The sequence below is a fragment of the Amia ocellicauda genome, chromosome 13, assembly GCF_036373705.1.
Source record: "Amia ocellicauda isolate fAmiCal2 chromosome 13, fAmiCal2.hap1, whole genome shotgun sequence".
Classification (NCBI taxonomy): Eukaryota; Metazoa; Chordata; class Actinopteri; order Amiiformes; family Amiidae; genus Amia; species Amia ocellicauda.
Genome location: NC_089862.1, coordinates 33,882,007 through 33,899,722, shown reverse-complemented (window position 1 = coordinate 33,899,722; position 17,716 = coordinate 33,882,007). Strand labels below are relative to the sequence as shown.

The window sequence follows — 17,716 nt, the reverse complement described above, 5'->3', positions numbered from 1 at the left end:
CCCTAACCTGTTTTTTTAATAACGTTTCGAGATGTGTTTTGGTATGCAATATGTGTTTGCCTGTATGTATATGTTTAGATATGTTTAACTAAACATATCTAGGTTTTCTTCATTATATAAAAGCTCTCTCTCTCTGGTCTCTTGCAGTCGAACAAGGTGCCGGTGGTGCAGCCGTCCCACGCTGTGCACCCCCTGACACCCCTGATCACGTACAGCGATGAGCACTTTGCCCCCGGGCCGCACTCCGGACACCACCCCCAAGACCTCAACGCCAAGCAAGGTGAGCTGCCGGGGAAGCGACTCCTCCGAGTCCCTGACCGGCCATCTCTCGCCGGACACACACGACAGACGTGTCAAAGTCACGAATGCGAGAACCTGTCTGCTGGGTTTGTTCTCTCCCGTCCATGTAGGTTTTACTGCAGATGTCTATAGATGATGGCAGGTACGATGTGTGTGTTGTTGTTGGGGGGAGGCAGGCTTGAGAGAGCAAGCCGAAATATTTTCCACTATAGAGTATTTCACACTTCTGCACGAGGCAGCCTGGCTTTCGTAGAAATGTGTTTGTGGTCTCCTGTATGCGCTCGAGCTCGCGGGCTCTCGACTGCTTCTTCTCTTTCTAAACAAACGCCATGAAGGTAAAGCGTGCGGATGATTGCCAACACACGAGCTGAGCTGGAGGAGTCTTCAAAGCGGTTTAGGATGATTGTTGGCAGCAGTTCTTACACACAAGCGAGCTCCATATGTGCCTTTTCCTTCCGGCTGACATTCAACATATACCACTTAAAAGCAGTCGGGACAAAACAGGATGTGATGCCACAACGAAGTTTGGTGGGGATATAAATAACCCCGCAGGGCCGTATGCCAACCATTAATAGACATTAAACCTTTCTTCTAGATTAGCCAGGGGCTGCTTCGATGTATTCATCTAGCGCCGCGTTATTTACAGCCTGTCATGTGATCTGAAGGTCTAGTATGGCACCCGTGCCTTTTTCACACCAGTTTCTCTGGCAGTTTCTACTTCTAATGAAAGGCGACGTGTTTTTTAGCAGTAGGGGTCAGAGGCCTCCCTGAAGGTTTTTTTTTTTTTTTTTCTTTTCCCCTCCTCTTTCCTCTCCACAAATATGAGTGTGATTTCCTTAATACCTCAAAGACTACAATGCCTTTCTTATTCGACTCTTTAAAGGGGAAGTTTTTAACTACGGTCTGAGCATCTTACACACAGGACAGATTCATCAATCTTTATTTAAGGAATGATTCTAAACTTTCATTAAAGGGGTTTATTGAGAGTAATCTAGTGATTGGTTAATGTGTGCAGATTTATATACTTTTATACCCATTTACTGTTAATAAAAAATTGTCTGGTTGTGATACTCTCGTTCATAACCCCCTCTGAACCCTTCAGGTTGTGGCAATAATCTCGATACTCAGGAATTTAAATAACACTGCCATTGGCCTCATTGACACCTTGGTCAAGTCACAGAGAAACATTTAAAGTTGCTCACGACATGAATGTAAAGGTGCTTGCCCCTGCAAATAGCAAATAAACTTTGAATAATCCACAGTAATCTGCTGTATTGTCTGTAGTTTGGGGTCCACAGTCTTTCGCTGCCTGTTGTGAGTAATCTGAGTTGATGAGTACATTTGCCAAGGACGCCCAAGAGGAGATCTCAAGCTCTCGAACGATCGACCTCTTCTGCAGATTAAATCTGCTTTTCGGCGTAGATTTCTTAGGAGGGAGCAATGGAAAAAAAAATGTTCTTAGGAATTTATTGCAGATTTAGATCCCTTGGTACTTAAATGGGAATAAAACCATGCAGAGAGAGAGGTAGGAATGGAGAGCCGTGCTTTGCTCATGTTGGTTTTCATGCTTACGTTTAATTCAGTCAGAAAATCTGACTCTTCACTCCTTTCTAATCTGACCCACATGGTTTAATTTTAGCACCACGTCTGTTGCATAGAGACGAGCAAAAGCCACCAGGCGGTGTAATCCAGGTGCACGTTTTCTAATTGTATGATTGTGCCCTTTTCTAATATATAAAAGATCTCCTATCGGGCAGTAAACAACACTCAAAATGTGGTAAAGCTCTCACACTGTAGTTGTAGATCACAACTCTGATAGAAACGAGCTTTGCAGGAAGTTGGCCTCATTTGCATGCATCTGTCGAAATAGGTCACTTATGAATCGAACTGTTACTTTGCTCCGATATAACTGAGGGGCTCGTGGCTTTTCAAGTGAGCTAGACTGCAAAATTCGCCCTGCTCTGACCGCCCTGGATACAGTAGGTGGGGAACGAACGGGTGGAGACTAGTTTTTCGTGGGGAACGCTCTCCTTAAGGGTTAGTCTTTTGAGTTGAGTTTGAATAGGAGAGGGGAGGTGGGGGTCTGAAGGCTCTGATCCATTTGGGATTAGGATTTGGTATTAATCTTCAGGCAGTGACTTTCTTTCCCTCTGTACAGCTGTAGGGCTTTGTACGGCGGGAATGCCAGTTGACGGATCCATTCAGCGCAGACTTTATTTCTCCCCCGTTAAACGCTATGAAATGCAGAACGCGCTTGACCTTGAAGCCCAGAGGAATCGCCTTGATGAAGAGCTTAGCACGAGCTGGAGTGACAATCATGAGCCAAATGAATCGTATCAAGCGCGAGCATTACGGGACCGCGGACGGGTCTTAATTAACTCGTGATCCGCTTTGGTGGCAAATTTCAAAAACCTGTATAGCCTGTAGGGAATGGGCTGAAAATAGGCAAGTGATAATTTACTCGAATCGTCTTGTCGCTTTGCAATGCAGCACCCATTCCAAACGCCAGTTTAAGGCTGTTTATTTCAGGGTTGCTGGGCTAACCTGGCACATTTCTGGCACTTTAAGCGCCGCACAGGAAGATCGTTTTTATTTTATATTATGCAGATCGATGGGTGGAACATTTACGAGGAACGCAGGAATTTTCCGAGGCAGAATTTGATGCGTGCCTTTCTGAACAGTTCCAGTTCTGTAAAAGAGGACCTTTATCCAATTTCAGTTCAGGGTTCATCAATGGCTTTTCCTTTAGATATTTCTCATCTGCCAGATTACCTTTTTAAAACCGGATTGTTTTCTTAGGGTTTTCTGGTAACAGTTGAGACAGTTGCATATTTAACCGATATTAATCGCATCACATTTATTTGACGATGTGTGGAGTCCCTGAGCACCACTCAGTGCTGAATCAAAATCAAAAGCCCCGGGCTTCTGACCCCTGGATAAGTGCGTGCTTGACGTGCTTAAACTATACGTGCCAGTGGAAGGAGTTTATATCTATATATCTATATCTATATATATAGTGGAGAGGTTGAACAGGGGAGAGAGGAGGGTAAACTACATTTTTTGCTAAGTCCATAATAGCGAGGGGCACTTTTCCTATTAGCGGCTCTGGTAGGGGTTGGTGTTGCGTTACATGTTGTGTAAATGGCGGAATGGAAAGCTGGAGTGTAACAGGCTTCTGTCATTCTCCAGGAATGCCCAGACACCATCCCGGTCCTGACATACCCAATTTCTATCCTCTGTCTCCCGGAGGAGTCGGACAGATCACCCCGCCCTTAGGATGGTAAGTTGTTGGACCGCTGCTGCTCCAGTTGTTCGCTGGTGTGGAAATGGAGGATTGACGGCCTTTGAGCGAAGCTGGGAGTGTAGATGATTATGAACCCAAGGGTTTAAGGAACGTGTATTAATTTCTAAAGGTGGCTTCAAGAAATGCCGCCTGCCTTTTAATCGGGCTTTTCAAGATGGCTGCAGATTTATGCTCCAATTACCCTCTCTAAAGAGTTCACTGGATTATGAAGCATGCTTGGTTTGACCAATGCTGGCATAGTCTTTATTTTTCTCACCGTGCGAAGTGATATTTTGGCAAAAAAATTGAAATCCTCCATTTTCACAAGGTTTTTATTTGATTTTTGATTACTGGGTGGGGAGAGAAAGAAACCGGCGCAATGATGCACTGTTCTGGTTTCTAAAATGTTGGTTTGTGGCCGACCTGGTGAAACCTGCACCCATTTCCCTCTGGTAATGTGCCGGTCTCGGACTTGGACTGCAGTTCTGATCTCCCCTCTTGTTTCTCTCTGGAACCTCAGGCAAGGTCAGCCTGTGTATCCAATCTCAGGTGGATTTAGGGAACCCTACCCATCTGCTCTCCCAGTCGACTCCCCCATGGCCAGGTAGGTGGGCCGGGCTCTGCAGGCCGCAGGGAGCACGCTGCCCCCCCCGCCCCGCTTCCTTCCTCCTGCGCTTGCCTGCGGGGAAGCTTTAAGCGGGGGGTGGGGGGTGAGATTATTGTATGTGCTTTCTTAGCCAGATCGTGTTGATCTCCTGAGCACGATCCGTGGATCTGCCGAGCGGTTAGCGCAGGACTGATTCTTGAGGAATTGAAGATTGGTTATACCACCTCCTTTTGATTTTAATTGCCCTTGCTGAATCTGCTGCCCCCGCAGGACTGGTAATGCCAGTTACCCCCCTAGAAAACTGTACTGTATTGAAATGTGGACACATGTTGGGCATCCTATTCCCCCCACTATAAATGTATATATTCCACATGGAAAATCACTTTAAGGAAAAGAGGCCGGAAACCTTGCATGTTCCCCAGAGAGGGAACACATGGGAGACAGAAATATTGCCAGGATGAAGAAAAGGCTTCCCTCCTCTTTCCTCCCCCCTTTCCTCTTGCTGTCGTTCATGGTGGAATGCATCTCGTTTGTCTCCTGCAATGCCGCGCTCTGCCCCGTTTGGGTATTTCAGGTAAATTTAATTAGCACTCCGTTAACTCCTCCCCGGGCCGTGTTAAATTGGGTCCTTGGAGAGATGCTCGTCGGAGACTAGTGCACCGCTCTGGAGCCGAGTTTCAGCAGCAGCTGCCAGACTCGTGCCGGCGCAGCTCTGGCGGTGTAGTTTGGCGCCGGCGAAGGACCTTAATCTTTTCAATGGGAGTAGTAGTAGCACTTTTCCTCCCCCCAGCGTTGAGTTGTCCACGGTCTTCCTAACTGAAGCAGGTCGAGTCTGATAGCCAGTTATGTCACCTGAAGATTAATTTTTCTGCCCCCAAAGGCCACCGTTGCTGCATCCGTGTCTCAGACAGAGACGACTGCCTCTATTTTCAGCTCCCTCCCCGTCAGCGACGTGAGCTTCATTACCGGAGACTTACCACCCTCTTCTTTAAGGATAAATCTGTCGGCAGAGCTTTAAAGAGCAACTCCTGCAGATTATCTGTCAACAGACTAATTAAAGATGCGTTTCTACAGTGTGAAATGTGGTACACCGCGGACTAGGTGTTGCGCGTTGAAAATTAGAATAATCTGTTCTGACAAACTGCTGCGAGTTTGAGTTTCTGCATAACCGAATAATATCAAGTTAAAACCATTTCCCGCGCTGCACTTTCAGTCTCTGCTCCTCCACTTTAAGCATGGTTGATGACAGAGAAGGTTTTAACGATCTTCCCAGGAAGTGGCTGGCAGTTTGTCGTTTTTATTTTTCTCCCTAGTGTACCTAAACCTCCTTCAAACATTTCAAACTAGTGACATTTCCTGTTACTGAAAAGCACTTGAACTCTGACTGGTGAAAACAATGCCTTGCCCTTTACTTTACTTCCTGTGTCGGGTCTCTCTCACAATTTCTCTACACAGATGGACGTATTAGTCATATTGGTTTTAAACGGTGACTCCTCCACCCCCCACTGTATTCTACTGCACTGGTGGGGACTCCTCTGTATAGAATTAGTGCTTTTTCTCTCATTTTATTTCGCTCCTTTGTTCTGAATCACTATCTCGTGAGTATGTGTTCACGCTCTCCAGAGAAAGTCTGCATTTTTTTTTCTCCTTTTTTCCTTCTCTCTCGTAGGTTTTCACATCATATGGTGCCTGGCCCCCAGGGACCCCATGCCACTGGAATCCCCCACCCCGCCATAGTCAACCCCCAGGTCAAACACGAGCATCCCCATGACAGCGACCTAATGCACATGTAAGTTACTGTCACTCTTCTTGTGATTGTGATTATTGGTAGTAGTTGTATGATAATTGGTTTCTTTTTGCATATTAAAGCTTGCAGTTCAATAAAAATGAACGCTGTAAAAGGGGAATGGGCACAGTCGCTTAAATGAGTCGCTAAATCATTGTAGTGACTGTGCTCCTTCACCTGTAACGTGCAGTTACCGTAACGTACGTATGGACATCCGGGATTTCCCTAGTGTAGCCGTTTGGCACTTTCACTGGTCCGTCATCAGCCTCGCAGAACGTTCAGAAAACTCGGAGGTCCTGTGTAGAGTTTCTCTTCTGGATTCGGCTGTCCGTGGCCCTGGAGCCAAAGTAGTCAAAGAGGTGATCACACAAAGCGCTACTAACGCCCCGTAACGCAGCCCTGTGCCCAGATCCAGAGCATAGCTTTCCAATTTCCTTACCGTAGCCCTTAAGCTACATGGGAACAGATTGTACTGGAGAGGTTAGAAGCCAGAAATCTGAGAAAAATGATTAAGAACACAAACCATCAACAAAATCTGTGGTATTGCAAGGTTAGCAGGCTTTTTATATTGGCTTGATCCTTCCCAAAATGTTGTGGTCTCCCGGAGAGACATTTGCCCAGTCGGCACTGTGTGGGGGTTTTCCCTGATTGTGATGCTTTTCAGATCCTCCCTTGTAAACATTTCAGAGTCGATGTTTTGCTTTGTTGCTGCTTGGATTTCTGAAAAAAAAAAAAAAAATCCCCCTAAGCTTTCCACACACTGGTTTTATGTCCACTTTGTTCGCCAAACCTGGGTTTCTATGCAGGTATTGAATTCCTCATTTAGCTGAAACTCAAGAATCAGTTAAAAATCTGTTAAAGAAATGGAAGTTATTAATTTTTCAGTTTTGTACAACCTGTAAGTACCAAAACCTCCTTAAAACATTAATGCTGTATTGCTCTATATGTAGTATTTAGTAGCTGCATTCTTCCTTCAGGCTTCACAGTGTCTGCCGAGGTATGAAGCGTGGCAAAGCTTGAATAGATTTCAGTTCTATGCAGAAATATGAATGCCTGCTCTTTTAATAATGCATTAATATACACGATAGCTGAATCTTTCAAACTATGTGTGTGAAGGAGACTAAATGCAACCCAGCTTCCCAACCAGCCCAGGCCTCTGTATCGCCTCTGAGCTCTTTGCGGACTTTTGTTTGCACCAGGTTTATTTTCCCCCTTTCCCTGCGTTTTCTGCAGGAAACCTCAGCATGAGCAGAGAAAAGAGCAGGAGCCCAAAAGACCTCACATCAAGAAGCCTCTAAACGCTTTCATGTTGTACATGAAAGAGATGAGAGCGAACGTAGTAGCCGAGTGCACGCTGAAGGAGAGCGCGGCCATCAACCAGATCCTGGGAAGGAGGGTGAGTAGCTCCCGCCCGATCGCTCCAACAGCATGGCGTCAGATCGTGTCTAATTAGCATGTCATTAGGAAACAGTCTTGCATAATTATCCCCGGCGTCTTATTTCTCAACTCCTGCACCCGGCACACTCGTAGGCCAACATACGTTCAGAGAGAGGGCTTAAGCAGTTCCTGAAATGATGATAGACTTCTGAATAAGAGACAAAAGCGGTAAAATAAACTACTACCTCATACTATTATTAAATAAGGCTGTAACAGTCTAGGCACCATGCCACAGCCAAGCACAATTTATGGGTATGTACAGTAATTGCTCTTTTAACGTACTACAAAAAAGGAAAAAGAAAAAAACCCAAATTGGAACCAGTGTTTTGATATGAAATCAAAGTTTCAGCTACACATGGTAATCTGTTCATCGTGCTCTGCTCTTTTTGTGTAAATCGTTTGGAAGTTGAAAAGGATTTTACCAAAACACTAGCACGCGTCTTTCTGGAGGGAACTTGAAAGCGCATGCCAGTAATTGACTGCTGTTTTTGTTGTTGTTTTGTTTCTTCTTCCTCTCTCTCTCGCTCTCTAATCTTCCTGGCGCAAAACAGTGGCATGCTTTATCTCGGGAAGAGCAAGCTAAGTATTATGAATTAGCCCGCAAGGAGCGACAGCTACACATGCAGCTGTACCCGGGCTGGTCCGCGAGAGACAATTATGTAAGTATCATCAGACAGATTGGAAGCAGAAAGGTGTGTAACTGTGAACCTCGAAATGAAGCCCAGCACAGCCTGACCGTGAGAAGACGCAGCATTTCTTTCTGAGCCCCAACCAAGGCGATATTCAGCGTACGGACATTGAGCCGACGCTGAGCCGATGGTAGCCCGCAAAACACAATCTCCCAGAGTAATGCACTCGGGGAAAAACAGTGTGCTACTAATAATGCACCTGTACATTATAAAAATAACTGGTATCTAGACAGAGCTTTAAAATACACACGAAATAAGTTTTCATACCCGACTTTTTTGATGCATTTTAAAATAATAAGGATTACATCTGTAAAATTTTTTGTAGTACGCCGTTTCTTCTGCTGTATTTATCTCTTGCATGTGATGCCCACGTTTGAATCCTTCCACGGTTATTATGTAGATCGGTCCGAGCTTCTCGCGCCCCGGTGCTGAATGAACCTGGGGAGAGAGGATCGAGAGATCTCTCCCGAACATCATCATTCAGGCCGTAAGAGCTCGGTAAAATCCGCTGATTATTTAACCGATTTACGCAAGAAGGATTTTGCTTTGAGCTATGTTCAGAAAACCATTAAATATTTAGTTATCCTGCCTGGTGTGCAAAACTCCTGAAATTTGAATTGGAAATCGGGGGTGGGAAACTGGGATTTAAAAAAATAAATTAAAAAAGATTGAGAGGATAGGTCAGTGTATTTTAAAGTTCCAGAAGTTTGCTTTTCATTCTAAATCTTCTAAATCTAAATCTTGCCTAAGTAGTTGTCAAGTTTTCTATCATATTTTAGCTAAGAGAAACTTGACTGGGTTAACTGGGTAGATTATTTTTTTAATGGATTGTGTAAAATGTAAGAATAAACTTACATTATATTCAGCATATAATTTTCATGAGTTTCTAGACCATCTCCCTGACATTGTTGTGCAGTAGTGTGAGCTGTCCATTTGCCCTACCCCATGTCTCGCAGTAATTGTCCATTGCAATTGCCAGCTGTCCATTCTTCTACCCCCTTTTACTTACGACTTGAATAACCCGACGCTGCATGGTCCCTCTTCCCAACCTTTCGCCTTTTGTCAGAAACGTGCGGCTCAAAAACAAATGCTGGTGTCGGCGGCTGTGCTGTACGCTGATGTTTTGGTCGGTGTGGATGCACGTCTGCGTGTGTGTGTGTGACTGACGTTGTTAAAAGTGTGGCTCCAGCACTCATATTCACTACACCATTGGAAAGTGTGGTTTGTGGTGTTTATCTGCCTCCTCTTGGACACCTTGGGCATTTTTTATTTTCTTCTACCTCTGTTTAATGGCAGCTTTCACCTCTCTGGAAATAGGTTCACCATCTTTGGCTTTGTTGCTATGCTGTATCGCTTCAAAATTATACTTTTAACGACCGTTACATTCAGTGAATTGTTGGAGAACTGGAGAGGAACTAAGACTTCCTGAATGTGCTCTAGCTACTGAATATTAAGAGTCTGTCTGTATAAATTAATTAGACATCCAAATGTTTGACAATGAAATCAAAAGCTTATTTCTTTCTGCTTGCCAAATACTCACAGCCACCAGAGTCGAGCTTTTTAATATCGAAGAGACAACTAACCCTGAAATCTGATTTTATTGATTTATTGAACTATTTAACTTTTGTTGGAATGCTTTGTTTCAGTTAATAAAAGGATTGTGGCATTTTCAACTAGTCCATAAAAACCTCCTTTAGTTTTCCAACATCCTGGAAATCGTGCGCCCACTTTTGGATTCTCTTTTCAAGTCTATTCGGTTAAGAGACCTGTTAATAAAATCCTGTTTAGTATTCAGGAAATTTGCCACGTAACCTCCAGCTCGAGGATTTGTATTGCCTCTATTTATATCATATATTTTTTTAAACCTGTGGGAGGCTGTTTCCAGTTTAAAAAAGCATCGCTGGAGTCAGAATGGCTTTTTGTTCCTCTGCGGTATTGGCGTAAGCAGAGGGGTTACATAAGCTGGATGAGTACAGGAAGTGTAGCAGAGGATCGACTTTTTATGCATTATTTAAAAGCTTTGCTCGGCCTCGACCTCCAGAGCTGGCGGCTCGCCCCGCTGCGTTTCTGCCACGAACAGCGACGGGCCGTTTCTCTTCTCGCTATGAAAAAAGTAAAATGACCGCCTAGCAACAACTGAAAAGGGTTTCTTTGGGTGGCGTTGACTGCGTTGCTCACTTCGGCACTGACCGTCCACCGATCGATGACGTGTGCCTAGACTGAGCGCAAGGACCCAGCAGACTGTTCTGGAACCGCCCCTTACTGCTAAACCCGGTATTCAGAAAAAGCACTGGACGTCAGGTGGATTTATTCCCAGCTTAAGGTGTAGCAAGCCAGGCACCCCAAGTTAACCAAGGTGAACATTGCCGTGTTATACCTGTCTTAGGGTTCGGCTTACAGAATGTCGCTGCTGCTGAAAATGAGGGTCCACGCTAAGGGAAGACCCCCAATAGCCAAAGAAACCTTCACACTCAAGCACCGCCTTGTCTGTGTGCATCTGCTCAGATATAGACATTTATGGGAACACTGTTAACAGACCAAGAGAGATTCATGTTATTCAGCAGTGCTATCACCAGAGCAGCACAGCAAGATTATATCAATGGAAACAGTCTCTCGTTCTCTTTACAACTGACTTATTTTCCACATTTAATGCGCTCCTCAGTGCCCGGCTTTGAATCTGTAATTAATGTTGTTAATCCTCGTCCATTTCTCTATTAAATCACAGAGATCTGATGATGAATCTTGTATTCATCACTCGGAGATAAACATTGAATGAAATTAAACCTTTATAAGCCGTCGTTCTCACGGTTTTCCTAATCAAGTCCACTCGTTGGACACAGAAGATTGGTATGTGACTTTTTTTTAATGTCAAAAAGACAGATCATTTGCAGTGTAAATCTAGAAATTGGGGTCACAGACGGTCTGCAGGGGGTCACCGGTGACACGGCCACGTTTGATCTGAAGACGACCGCTCCGAATTGGGCACCGCAGCCGGTTTTGGTTTCCTTTGGTGAAAAAGGTGTTCAAGCGCACAGGAAAATGCCCGAGGGGTCCAGGAGGGGAATGAATGGGCATGGCAAACGGGAGGAGTGGTTTAGTGAATATGAGTGCTGGAGCCACACTTTAAGCGTTCACCTGGATATTTTACAGGGAAAGAAGAAGAAGAGGAAGCGGGAGAAGCTACAAGAACCAGCATCAGGTAAACCGAGTACCTAGTCGACCGTTAACCCCTCGTGTGTATGTGTGTGTATTTTGTGTATTGTGTTATTTGTCTTGTCCGATGTGTTCTTCATATGGTGCCAGCGTACAGATGGGAGGTTATGTTTGAATGTGATGTTTGTATGCCCTTAAAGGCGATATCAATAGATTTAGTGTAATTAGATTTTTCCTTCATGGGAGACCTTTTGGATTTCATCTCGGATGTTCGCGCTCTCCAATGAACTCTCCTCCCAATCCCCCTAGATCCCCAGCGCTGTCTAACCCTGTTGGGCCTTGATGGAATTAGCATGTGGTGCCCGTCGTGCAGGTATACTGTGCTGCTCTCTGACCACGCCAGGCACGATAGTCTCCTGTCCTCTCCCGTCACCCCCTCTAATCTCCTCTGCCTACTCATCTTCTCCATGGCACCTAGACTTCTGGGATTAGTCTGTGAAGAGGGTCTTCTCAGGGGACGGGGTGGGAGAAAGTGGTGCACAATTATTCACTATTAATGGCTTGACACTCTTATTATCGTTTTTCTATGTATGCTACCATGTAGATCTGTGTGTGTACGGGATCTCCTGTTTAACATTAAGCGTGTCTTTGGGATCTATGCGTCCATTTCGAACCCTTGTCAATCCACTGGTGAGCGACGGTCTCTCCGGTGGACACGCTTTGCCCACCACTAATGAGATCTCCGTCCATCTCTGGGTTAGAAACGGTTGCCGCTAATATTTAGAAGTTTGTATTTGGAGAGATGCTCCCTCTTCACTTGATTGGTGAATCCTGGCTTATCTACACAGATCTATACGGTACATGTTTTATTGTATGAGGAGGATGAAAAAAACATTAAAAAGACCAACATTTCCTACAGGTACAGGCCAGAGAATGAAAACTGCGTACATCTGAGCAATGGTAAGACAATCTCAACTATGTTATGCATTGATTTACCTTTAGTCGTGTTTGTTTTAGCAAAATGCATTTTTCTAAACCCTTTTTTTGCTGGTATGGATTTACAGACTAATCCTAAAAGTCTACCTTAAAAAGTATTGTATTCATTCTGGAACTGCTTCAAAACCTAAACGAGATGTGTGTGTAATACAGGGCTGGTGACACATCTGTAGCGCTTGTGTGTAGAGAGTGTGGCTTTAAAGCTTTAAACATCAAGAGTGCGTCTTTGCTGGTTGCTGTCCAACAAACCTCCTCTCGCCCCGTCTGGGAAGATCCCAACAAATTAGGATGGCTTGTAATTACTGCGCTGTAGAAGATTATGCACAGACATGAAAAGACCCATCTTTGCTTGTGTTGATGCCCGTAGTGTTGTAGTTGTGAGAGAGAGAACAATTTAATGTATTCAATTGCATTCTTCAAGGATATATACATATGATTTGTTCCTGGACCTTATGTATTCATCCTGGCTCAGCAAGCTTTTGTTTGAAGAGTCTGTAGCCTCTTCAGCAGAGGATGTGACTGTAGTTGACAATTGTGAGATTTATATTGATTTGTAGTGATGGAGGGGATGTGGTAGCAACCTTTTTATTAAGTAAAGTTTTTACAGAAACAGTCATCGGAAGTCTGTTCACAGCAGGTATAATTATAGTTGGGTGTAATTATCTCACCAAAACCGTATATTTGATTAAATCCTCGTTCCACTGCACTGTCGTGCCATTTTGAGATCCGTTGTCGTTGACCTGAGTTAACTGCGATAAGTGGCTGGTGTCCTGTTAGGGCAGTTTTAAGGTGCTCTATTTCAGACCAGTGCAAAATGATTGTGTAGCTCCCTGAGTGTGTTGAATTAGTGCACCTGGGTACATTCAGGGCAGACTTGATAATTTTTCGGTTTTCCTTTCATTACTGGTCCTTCTTGCTTACTGTAGGGAATCTTTTTTTTTTATATATAGTTTTTCCTCTCCCTGCATTGCTGCACAAAAGGGCAGATCTAGTTTATTAATTCAGCCGAGATAATGAGGCAGGTCCTTATCGGTACGGCCCCCCACCTGTCCCGAACCAACGTCACTTCCACCGAGCCGTATCTATTGGTGGATGTTGACACGGATCCCAGAGAAGGCTGGCTTACACGCTTCGACAGCGATCCAATAATTAGCGCCGCCGAGCCCAGCGCAGACTGACACCCCGGATGATGCTCTGTGACAGCCTTGAACTAATATGCATAATACCACGAATACTGGAGCAATTCAAAAGCATCCAATTTATGCATATCCCAAGAGCTGGATTGAAGTTAGCTTAGCTTATACTGCAGAAAACATCGCTAAATGAACTTATTTGGTTTATCCTCCTCATTTTTTTTTCTCCTTTTGTCTGTAACATCGTTTATAAAATTGTGTGTATCCATTTTCATAAAATTTATAGCGTTAAAAAAAACGTTCCTCCGTAGGAAAACACCAACGATTGAATGGCAGGAATTGAATGCTGTCTTTTATAACCATTTGTATTCTTCTGTGCATTGAGGGATGTTTTGTGTGACTTAATGTAATCGTGGAGGGTTTTACTCTTATGCGTGATGTTTCCTGTGACTCTCGTATAAAAATCAAGTTGTGGTTCATATTTTTAAATATTATTGCCATTGCTCATTTATTTTACTGCTTGCTTCTGATGTAAAACGTGTATTTTAATTCCAGCACAAATGTTTGACGGAGAGTTCAGTGCCGATTTATAAAGCAAAGCATATTTATCCGCGGGGGGGAAGGGAGGGATTTATAAATGAATGTATAGTCGAGTTAAACAAAAGCAGGCAACACAAAAGACATCTAAGACCCAAGAGAAACGATGATCAGTGTTATAATCATATCGTAAAGAGAAGCGTGATGTAAGTTAACAAAAAGTGTTTGAGTGCGTATTTGATTTCGGCATTTTGTCACAGTGATGTTAAAATGCTGTGTATATGGCAGTTAGACTTGTGTAACTCTGTAAGTGACCTTGTCTTGAGGCTTCTGCTAAATGTATGATGGGTTTAATACATATGAAACTTAACAAAGGGCACTTGAGTAATGTCTTGCTCTCGGCACCCCATGTGATCCCAATTCTTGCCAACAGTGTGAAACTGCTTACATTTGGGGGGTTTAGTTTCATGCAGAAGTGTTATCGGAGTCCTCTGTTTCAGGCAGGATGGTTCTTGTAGTTTTTTTGCTTTTTGGTTTAGTTTCTGTTATAATAATATTTCTTAGCGGACGCAGTTATCCACTACCCAGATTTTTAAATTGTCCCTATCCGTGTCAGCCAAAGGGTGGGATAGAATGATACACTGGGATTTTAATACTGTGCCTCCTGTTCCATCTTATCCCAGGGTTAAGATGTTATTCATACGTTCAGTTACATAATTACAGAGCTTGTGGCGACACATTCCTGTCATGAAGTGAATCGGAAGGTCTCGGAGTTGGGGAAACCCCCCCCTTGCTTTTAAAACCCAAATAAGACGCACACAAAAATTGAGACCTTAGATGTGAAACGACCATTGTGATGCTTCTGAAGATGAAAGCCTCGGAGGGAAGAACGGCCTATTCAGCCCGGCGGGGAGTTTCCATCGTCCGCAACACAGATTCCTGTGTCGAGCTGAATTCTGACAGTTGTCTTCGGCTCTTGTCACCCGATACACGGCCGTACATCAGCGTCTCACAAAGGAGCGGAGATGACAACGTTGGAGAATCGTGGCGACTGCACCGGCCTGGCAACGTTCTCACTGCGTTGCCAATCGTTTTCCCGGTGTAAACTGATTTTTATATGTGATTTTTATACGAGAGTATCAAACCATTTATTTGCAATATTGAAGGATTGAACGTGGAGTCTCTCTCCAACCAAGATTCCTGAAATTGTTGGGTGGTATACAATGCAGTGGGAAATCCCCGGCTAATGCCTGAATAACATGTAGAGATGAGCCAAGGCAATGAAATCGAGCTGTTGACAAGCAGAACAGAAAGGCAGGATGGAGGAGAGAGCAGGGTCTGGCACTTACTTTTTGAAAACATCTTCATATTTGGGTGTTTGGTTTACAATACGGTTAGTTTCAAGCTTGTTTTCCTTTTGTGTTTTGAAGTCTTGACTATTAAGTTTTGACTGACTTGGTTGTATTTTTGGTTCTGTCATGTTTTGGCATGTTTTTGGGCGAGGGTCTTGTCTTCTGTCTCGTTCCCTGCTGGCGGAGCTCCCGATTTTTCCAGTCTTGTCTCCCAGAAGAACGATGCTCCCGAGTTGAAAGGTCTCGATGCCAAATAGCAGTGCGGAGCGGACGAGTTCAATGGTCGCCTTCCTGTGCACCAGATGTTAACACAGTGCAGTGAAGGGGCTGGAACCCGTTCAAGTTTCTCTCCTCATATGATCAAGTCAAAGCAACGCGCCTTTCAACCAGCTGCTTCCACTCTCGCCGCCGAATTGGCCCTTCCTTTGTGCTCGAGACTTTCTCTGCTCAATCGGCCGCTTTGAATCGGTGAGACCCAGGTTCCTCTTTCCTGTCGGCTCTGAATGGGCCTTTTCATTCGCGGGCTTTGAGATGTTTATCGGCGTAAGACACACACATGCCCTAGAGGTTCCCAGTCCTGCCACCGGGGAGAGCAAACGTCACAGAGATGTCAGAGCGTTTGGTCGGGGGGTTGCAAAGGATGGCCAACTGCACGGGTCGTTCCAGGGGCAACCATGGATTTCAATTCTCTTCTGTGTTTGTGTATGGCGGAGCGATTCTGTGTAGTTAAAAATAACCTTCCTTTACAACTTGAGCAGTAATCCTAGCTGATATTTATAGAATTTGAAGTTATTAGGATATGCAAGTTATTGTATAGTATAATATTCAAGTACAGTGGAATAATACCAGTGTTTGGAAGTGGATAAAACCAAAATTTGGTTCATTTGGTTCAATAAATCCAAATTTGATCCTACGCGACTCATTCACAGCAGTAGGTTTTATTTCATTACATTTGTCTGTGCTGCTCTTAGAAGTGTGAGAGAACCAGCTTTGCGGTGGTGCGGCGATGAAAACGTAGCTACGCGACTGAAATGAAAGCGCTCGCTCTTACTGCTGCGCTGGCAAAACCCTCGCGCACCGTCTCCGCGCTCGGCACCCGCGTGGCGATGGGATCCGACCATTAGACTTCGATGATGGAGGGGGAACGCAGTCCCCTCTTTCTCTCGGCTCCGCGGCCCTCTGAGCGCCGGAGTCTGTTCGCTCGCTCGCTCGCAATTAGCCAAGGTCCTGCGCATCCCTTAATTTCCCTGGCTTTTTCAATTTGAATCCTCTACCTTAAGGACACAATCACACGCGGCAGCTAAAGTTTCATTTTGTTACTCCTGACCTGCAATAATTGGTATTGAATGTGTGAATGCGCGACGGCGGGCCGCGCTGGCTGCCTCTTGCCACGAGCGCCGGAGTGAAATGGGAGACTTGGGAAACGGCCGCACAAGTGAAAATGCGCGGCTGGTACCTTTTCCCCGCCTTGAAGTCATTATACAGTACATCTCACAAAGGGGAGAGCCTGAATAGAAATCAAAGGCTTCGTCCCAGCTAATACTACTCGAAGGAATCTGAAACGTTACCCCCATCTTTCCGTTCCTAATAAGGAGGTTTAAATGGTAAAAGCAATGAGATGTAGAAAGCTGGGATAACTTTCTTCCCTCTGAAGTGGGGAAAAAAATACTGACATTTACAGTCCCAAGACAATTCTGCGGTATAATAAACCACGTATATTAAATCGTAAGAAAAATAAGACGTTATCCATGCAAGGAGTCCATATGCAAGAATTAAAGGGGTGTGAAAATGTGCGTGTTCCCTCGACCCCTATTACAGTAAAATAACTTTTTTGTAGTTGAAAGTATTTACATCCTTCAGCTAAAAGCATTGATGGGATGTTTAGTTTAATAAATCGTGTTCATTCAATTATACTTATCAATTAGTTCAGATTTTAAAAAGGCAAAACTGAAAACTGGAACTGAAAAGATCCCACATTGTCTGGTGGCCGGAGCCGGAGCAGGATTTTCCCCAGCGGTTTTAGGAAAACATCTAAACAAGACATGGCTTTAGCATATCTGGTGTCTCTCCTCAGAGCTTCAATACTTGATACTTTTTTCTTCCTTCTCTCTCTCCTCCTATTACATATTTACATAAAACATCATTTTTACAGCCCTTGACTTTATACATGCAAGGCCAGCTCAGTACCAAGAGAGAGAAGACACTGGCACAGAAACTGAGTTTCCTCCGGCTTCATGCTTGCTTCGTCGCTGCCCATTTGTTTACTGTGAGGTCTGTTCCTCTTGCACTGGAGGTCTTTCTGGGAGAAGTTTTGGCTCCTATTGTCACAGCCTAAACACCTGCCCCCTCCCTCCACACACACACACACACACACTGCAGAGAGCGACTCACAGCCATTTCTCTCTTTGAAGACTCACCGCAGCAGAGCGGCCGCCACTGTGCC

The 17,716-nt window shown here is 44.5% G+C and overlaps 1 protein-coding gene across 7 annotated transcripts in view; it reads left to right on the top strand.

The window, feature by feature from the left end:
• Positions 1-17,716, top strand: part of lef1 (lymphoid enhancer-binding factor 1) — a 53,102-nt gene that overhangs the window by 30,606 nt on the left and 4,780 nt on the right. Inside the window, exons 4-11 of one of the 7 annotated variants that reach the window (XM_066720686.1) lie at positions 148-280; positions 3,490-3,580; positions 4,104-4,187; positions 5,860-5,979; positions 7,210-7,372; positions 7,965-8,072; positions 11,265-11,301; positions 12,175-12,215. In XM_066720686.1, coding sequence (XP_066576783.1) covers positions 148-280; positions 3,490-3,580; positions 4,104-4,187; positions 5,860-5,979; positions 7,210-7,372; positions 7,965-8,072; positions 11,265-11,301; positions 12,175-12,209 — 771 coding nt within the window. In that variant the 3' untranslated portion in view covers positions 12,210-12,215. Of the gene's footprint in view, positions 1-147; positions 281-3,489; positions 3,581-4,103; positions 4,188-5,859; positions 5,980-7,209; positions 7,373-7,964; positions 8,073-11,252; positions 11,302-12,174; positions 12,216-17,716 lie in introns of all 7 variants that reach the window. The other 6 variants (XM_066720684.1, XM_066720683.1, XM_066720682.1 and 3 more) reach the window with 6 other exon arrangements.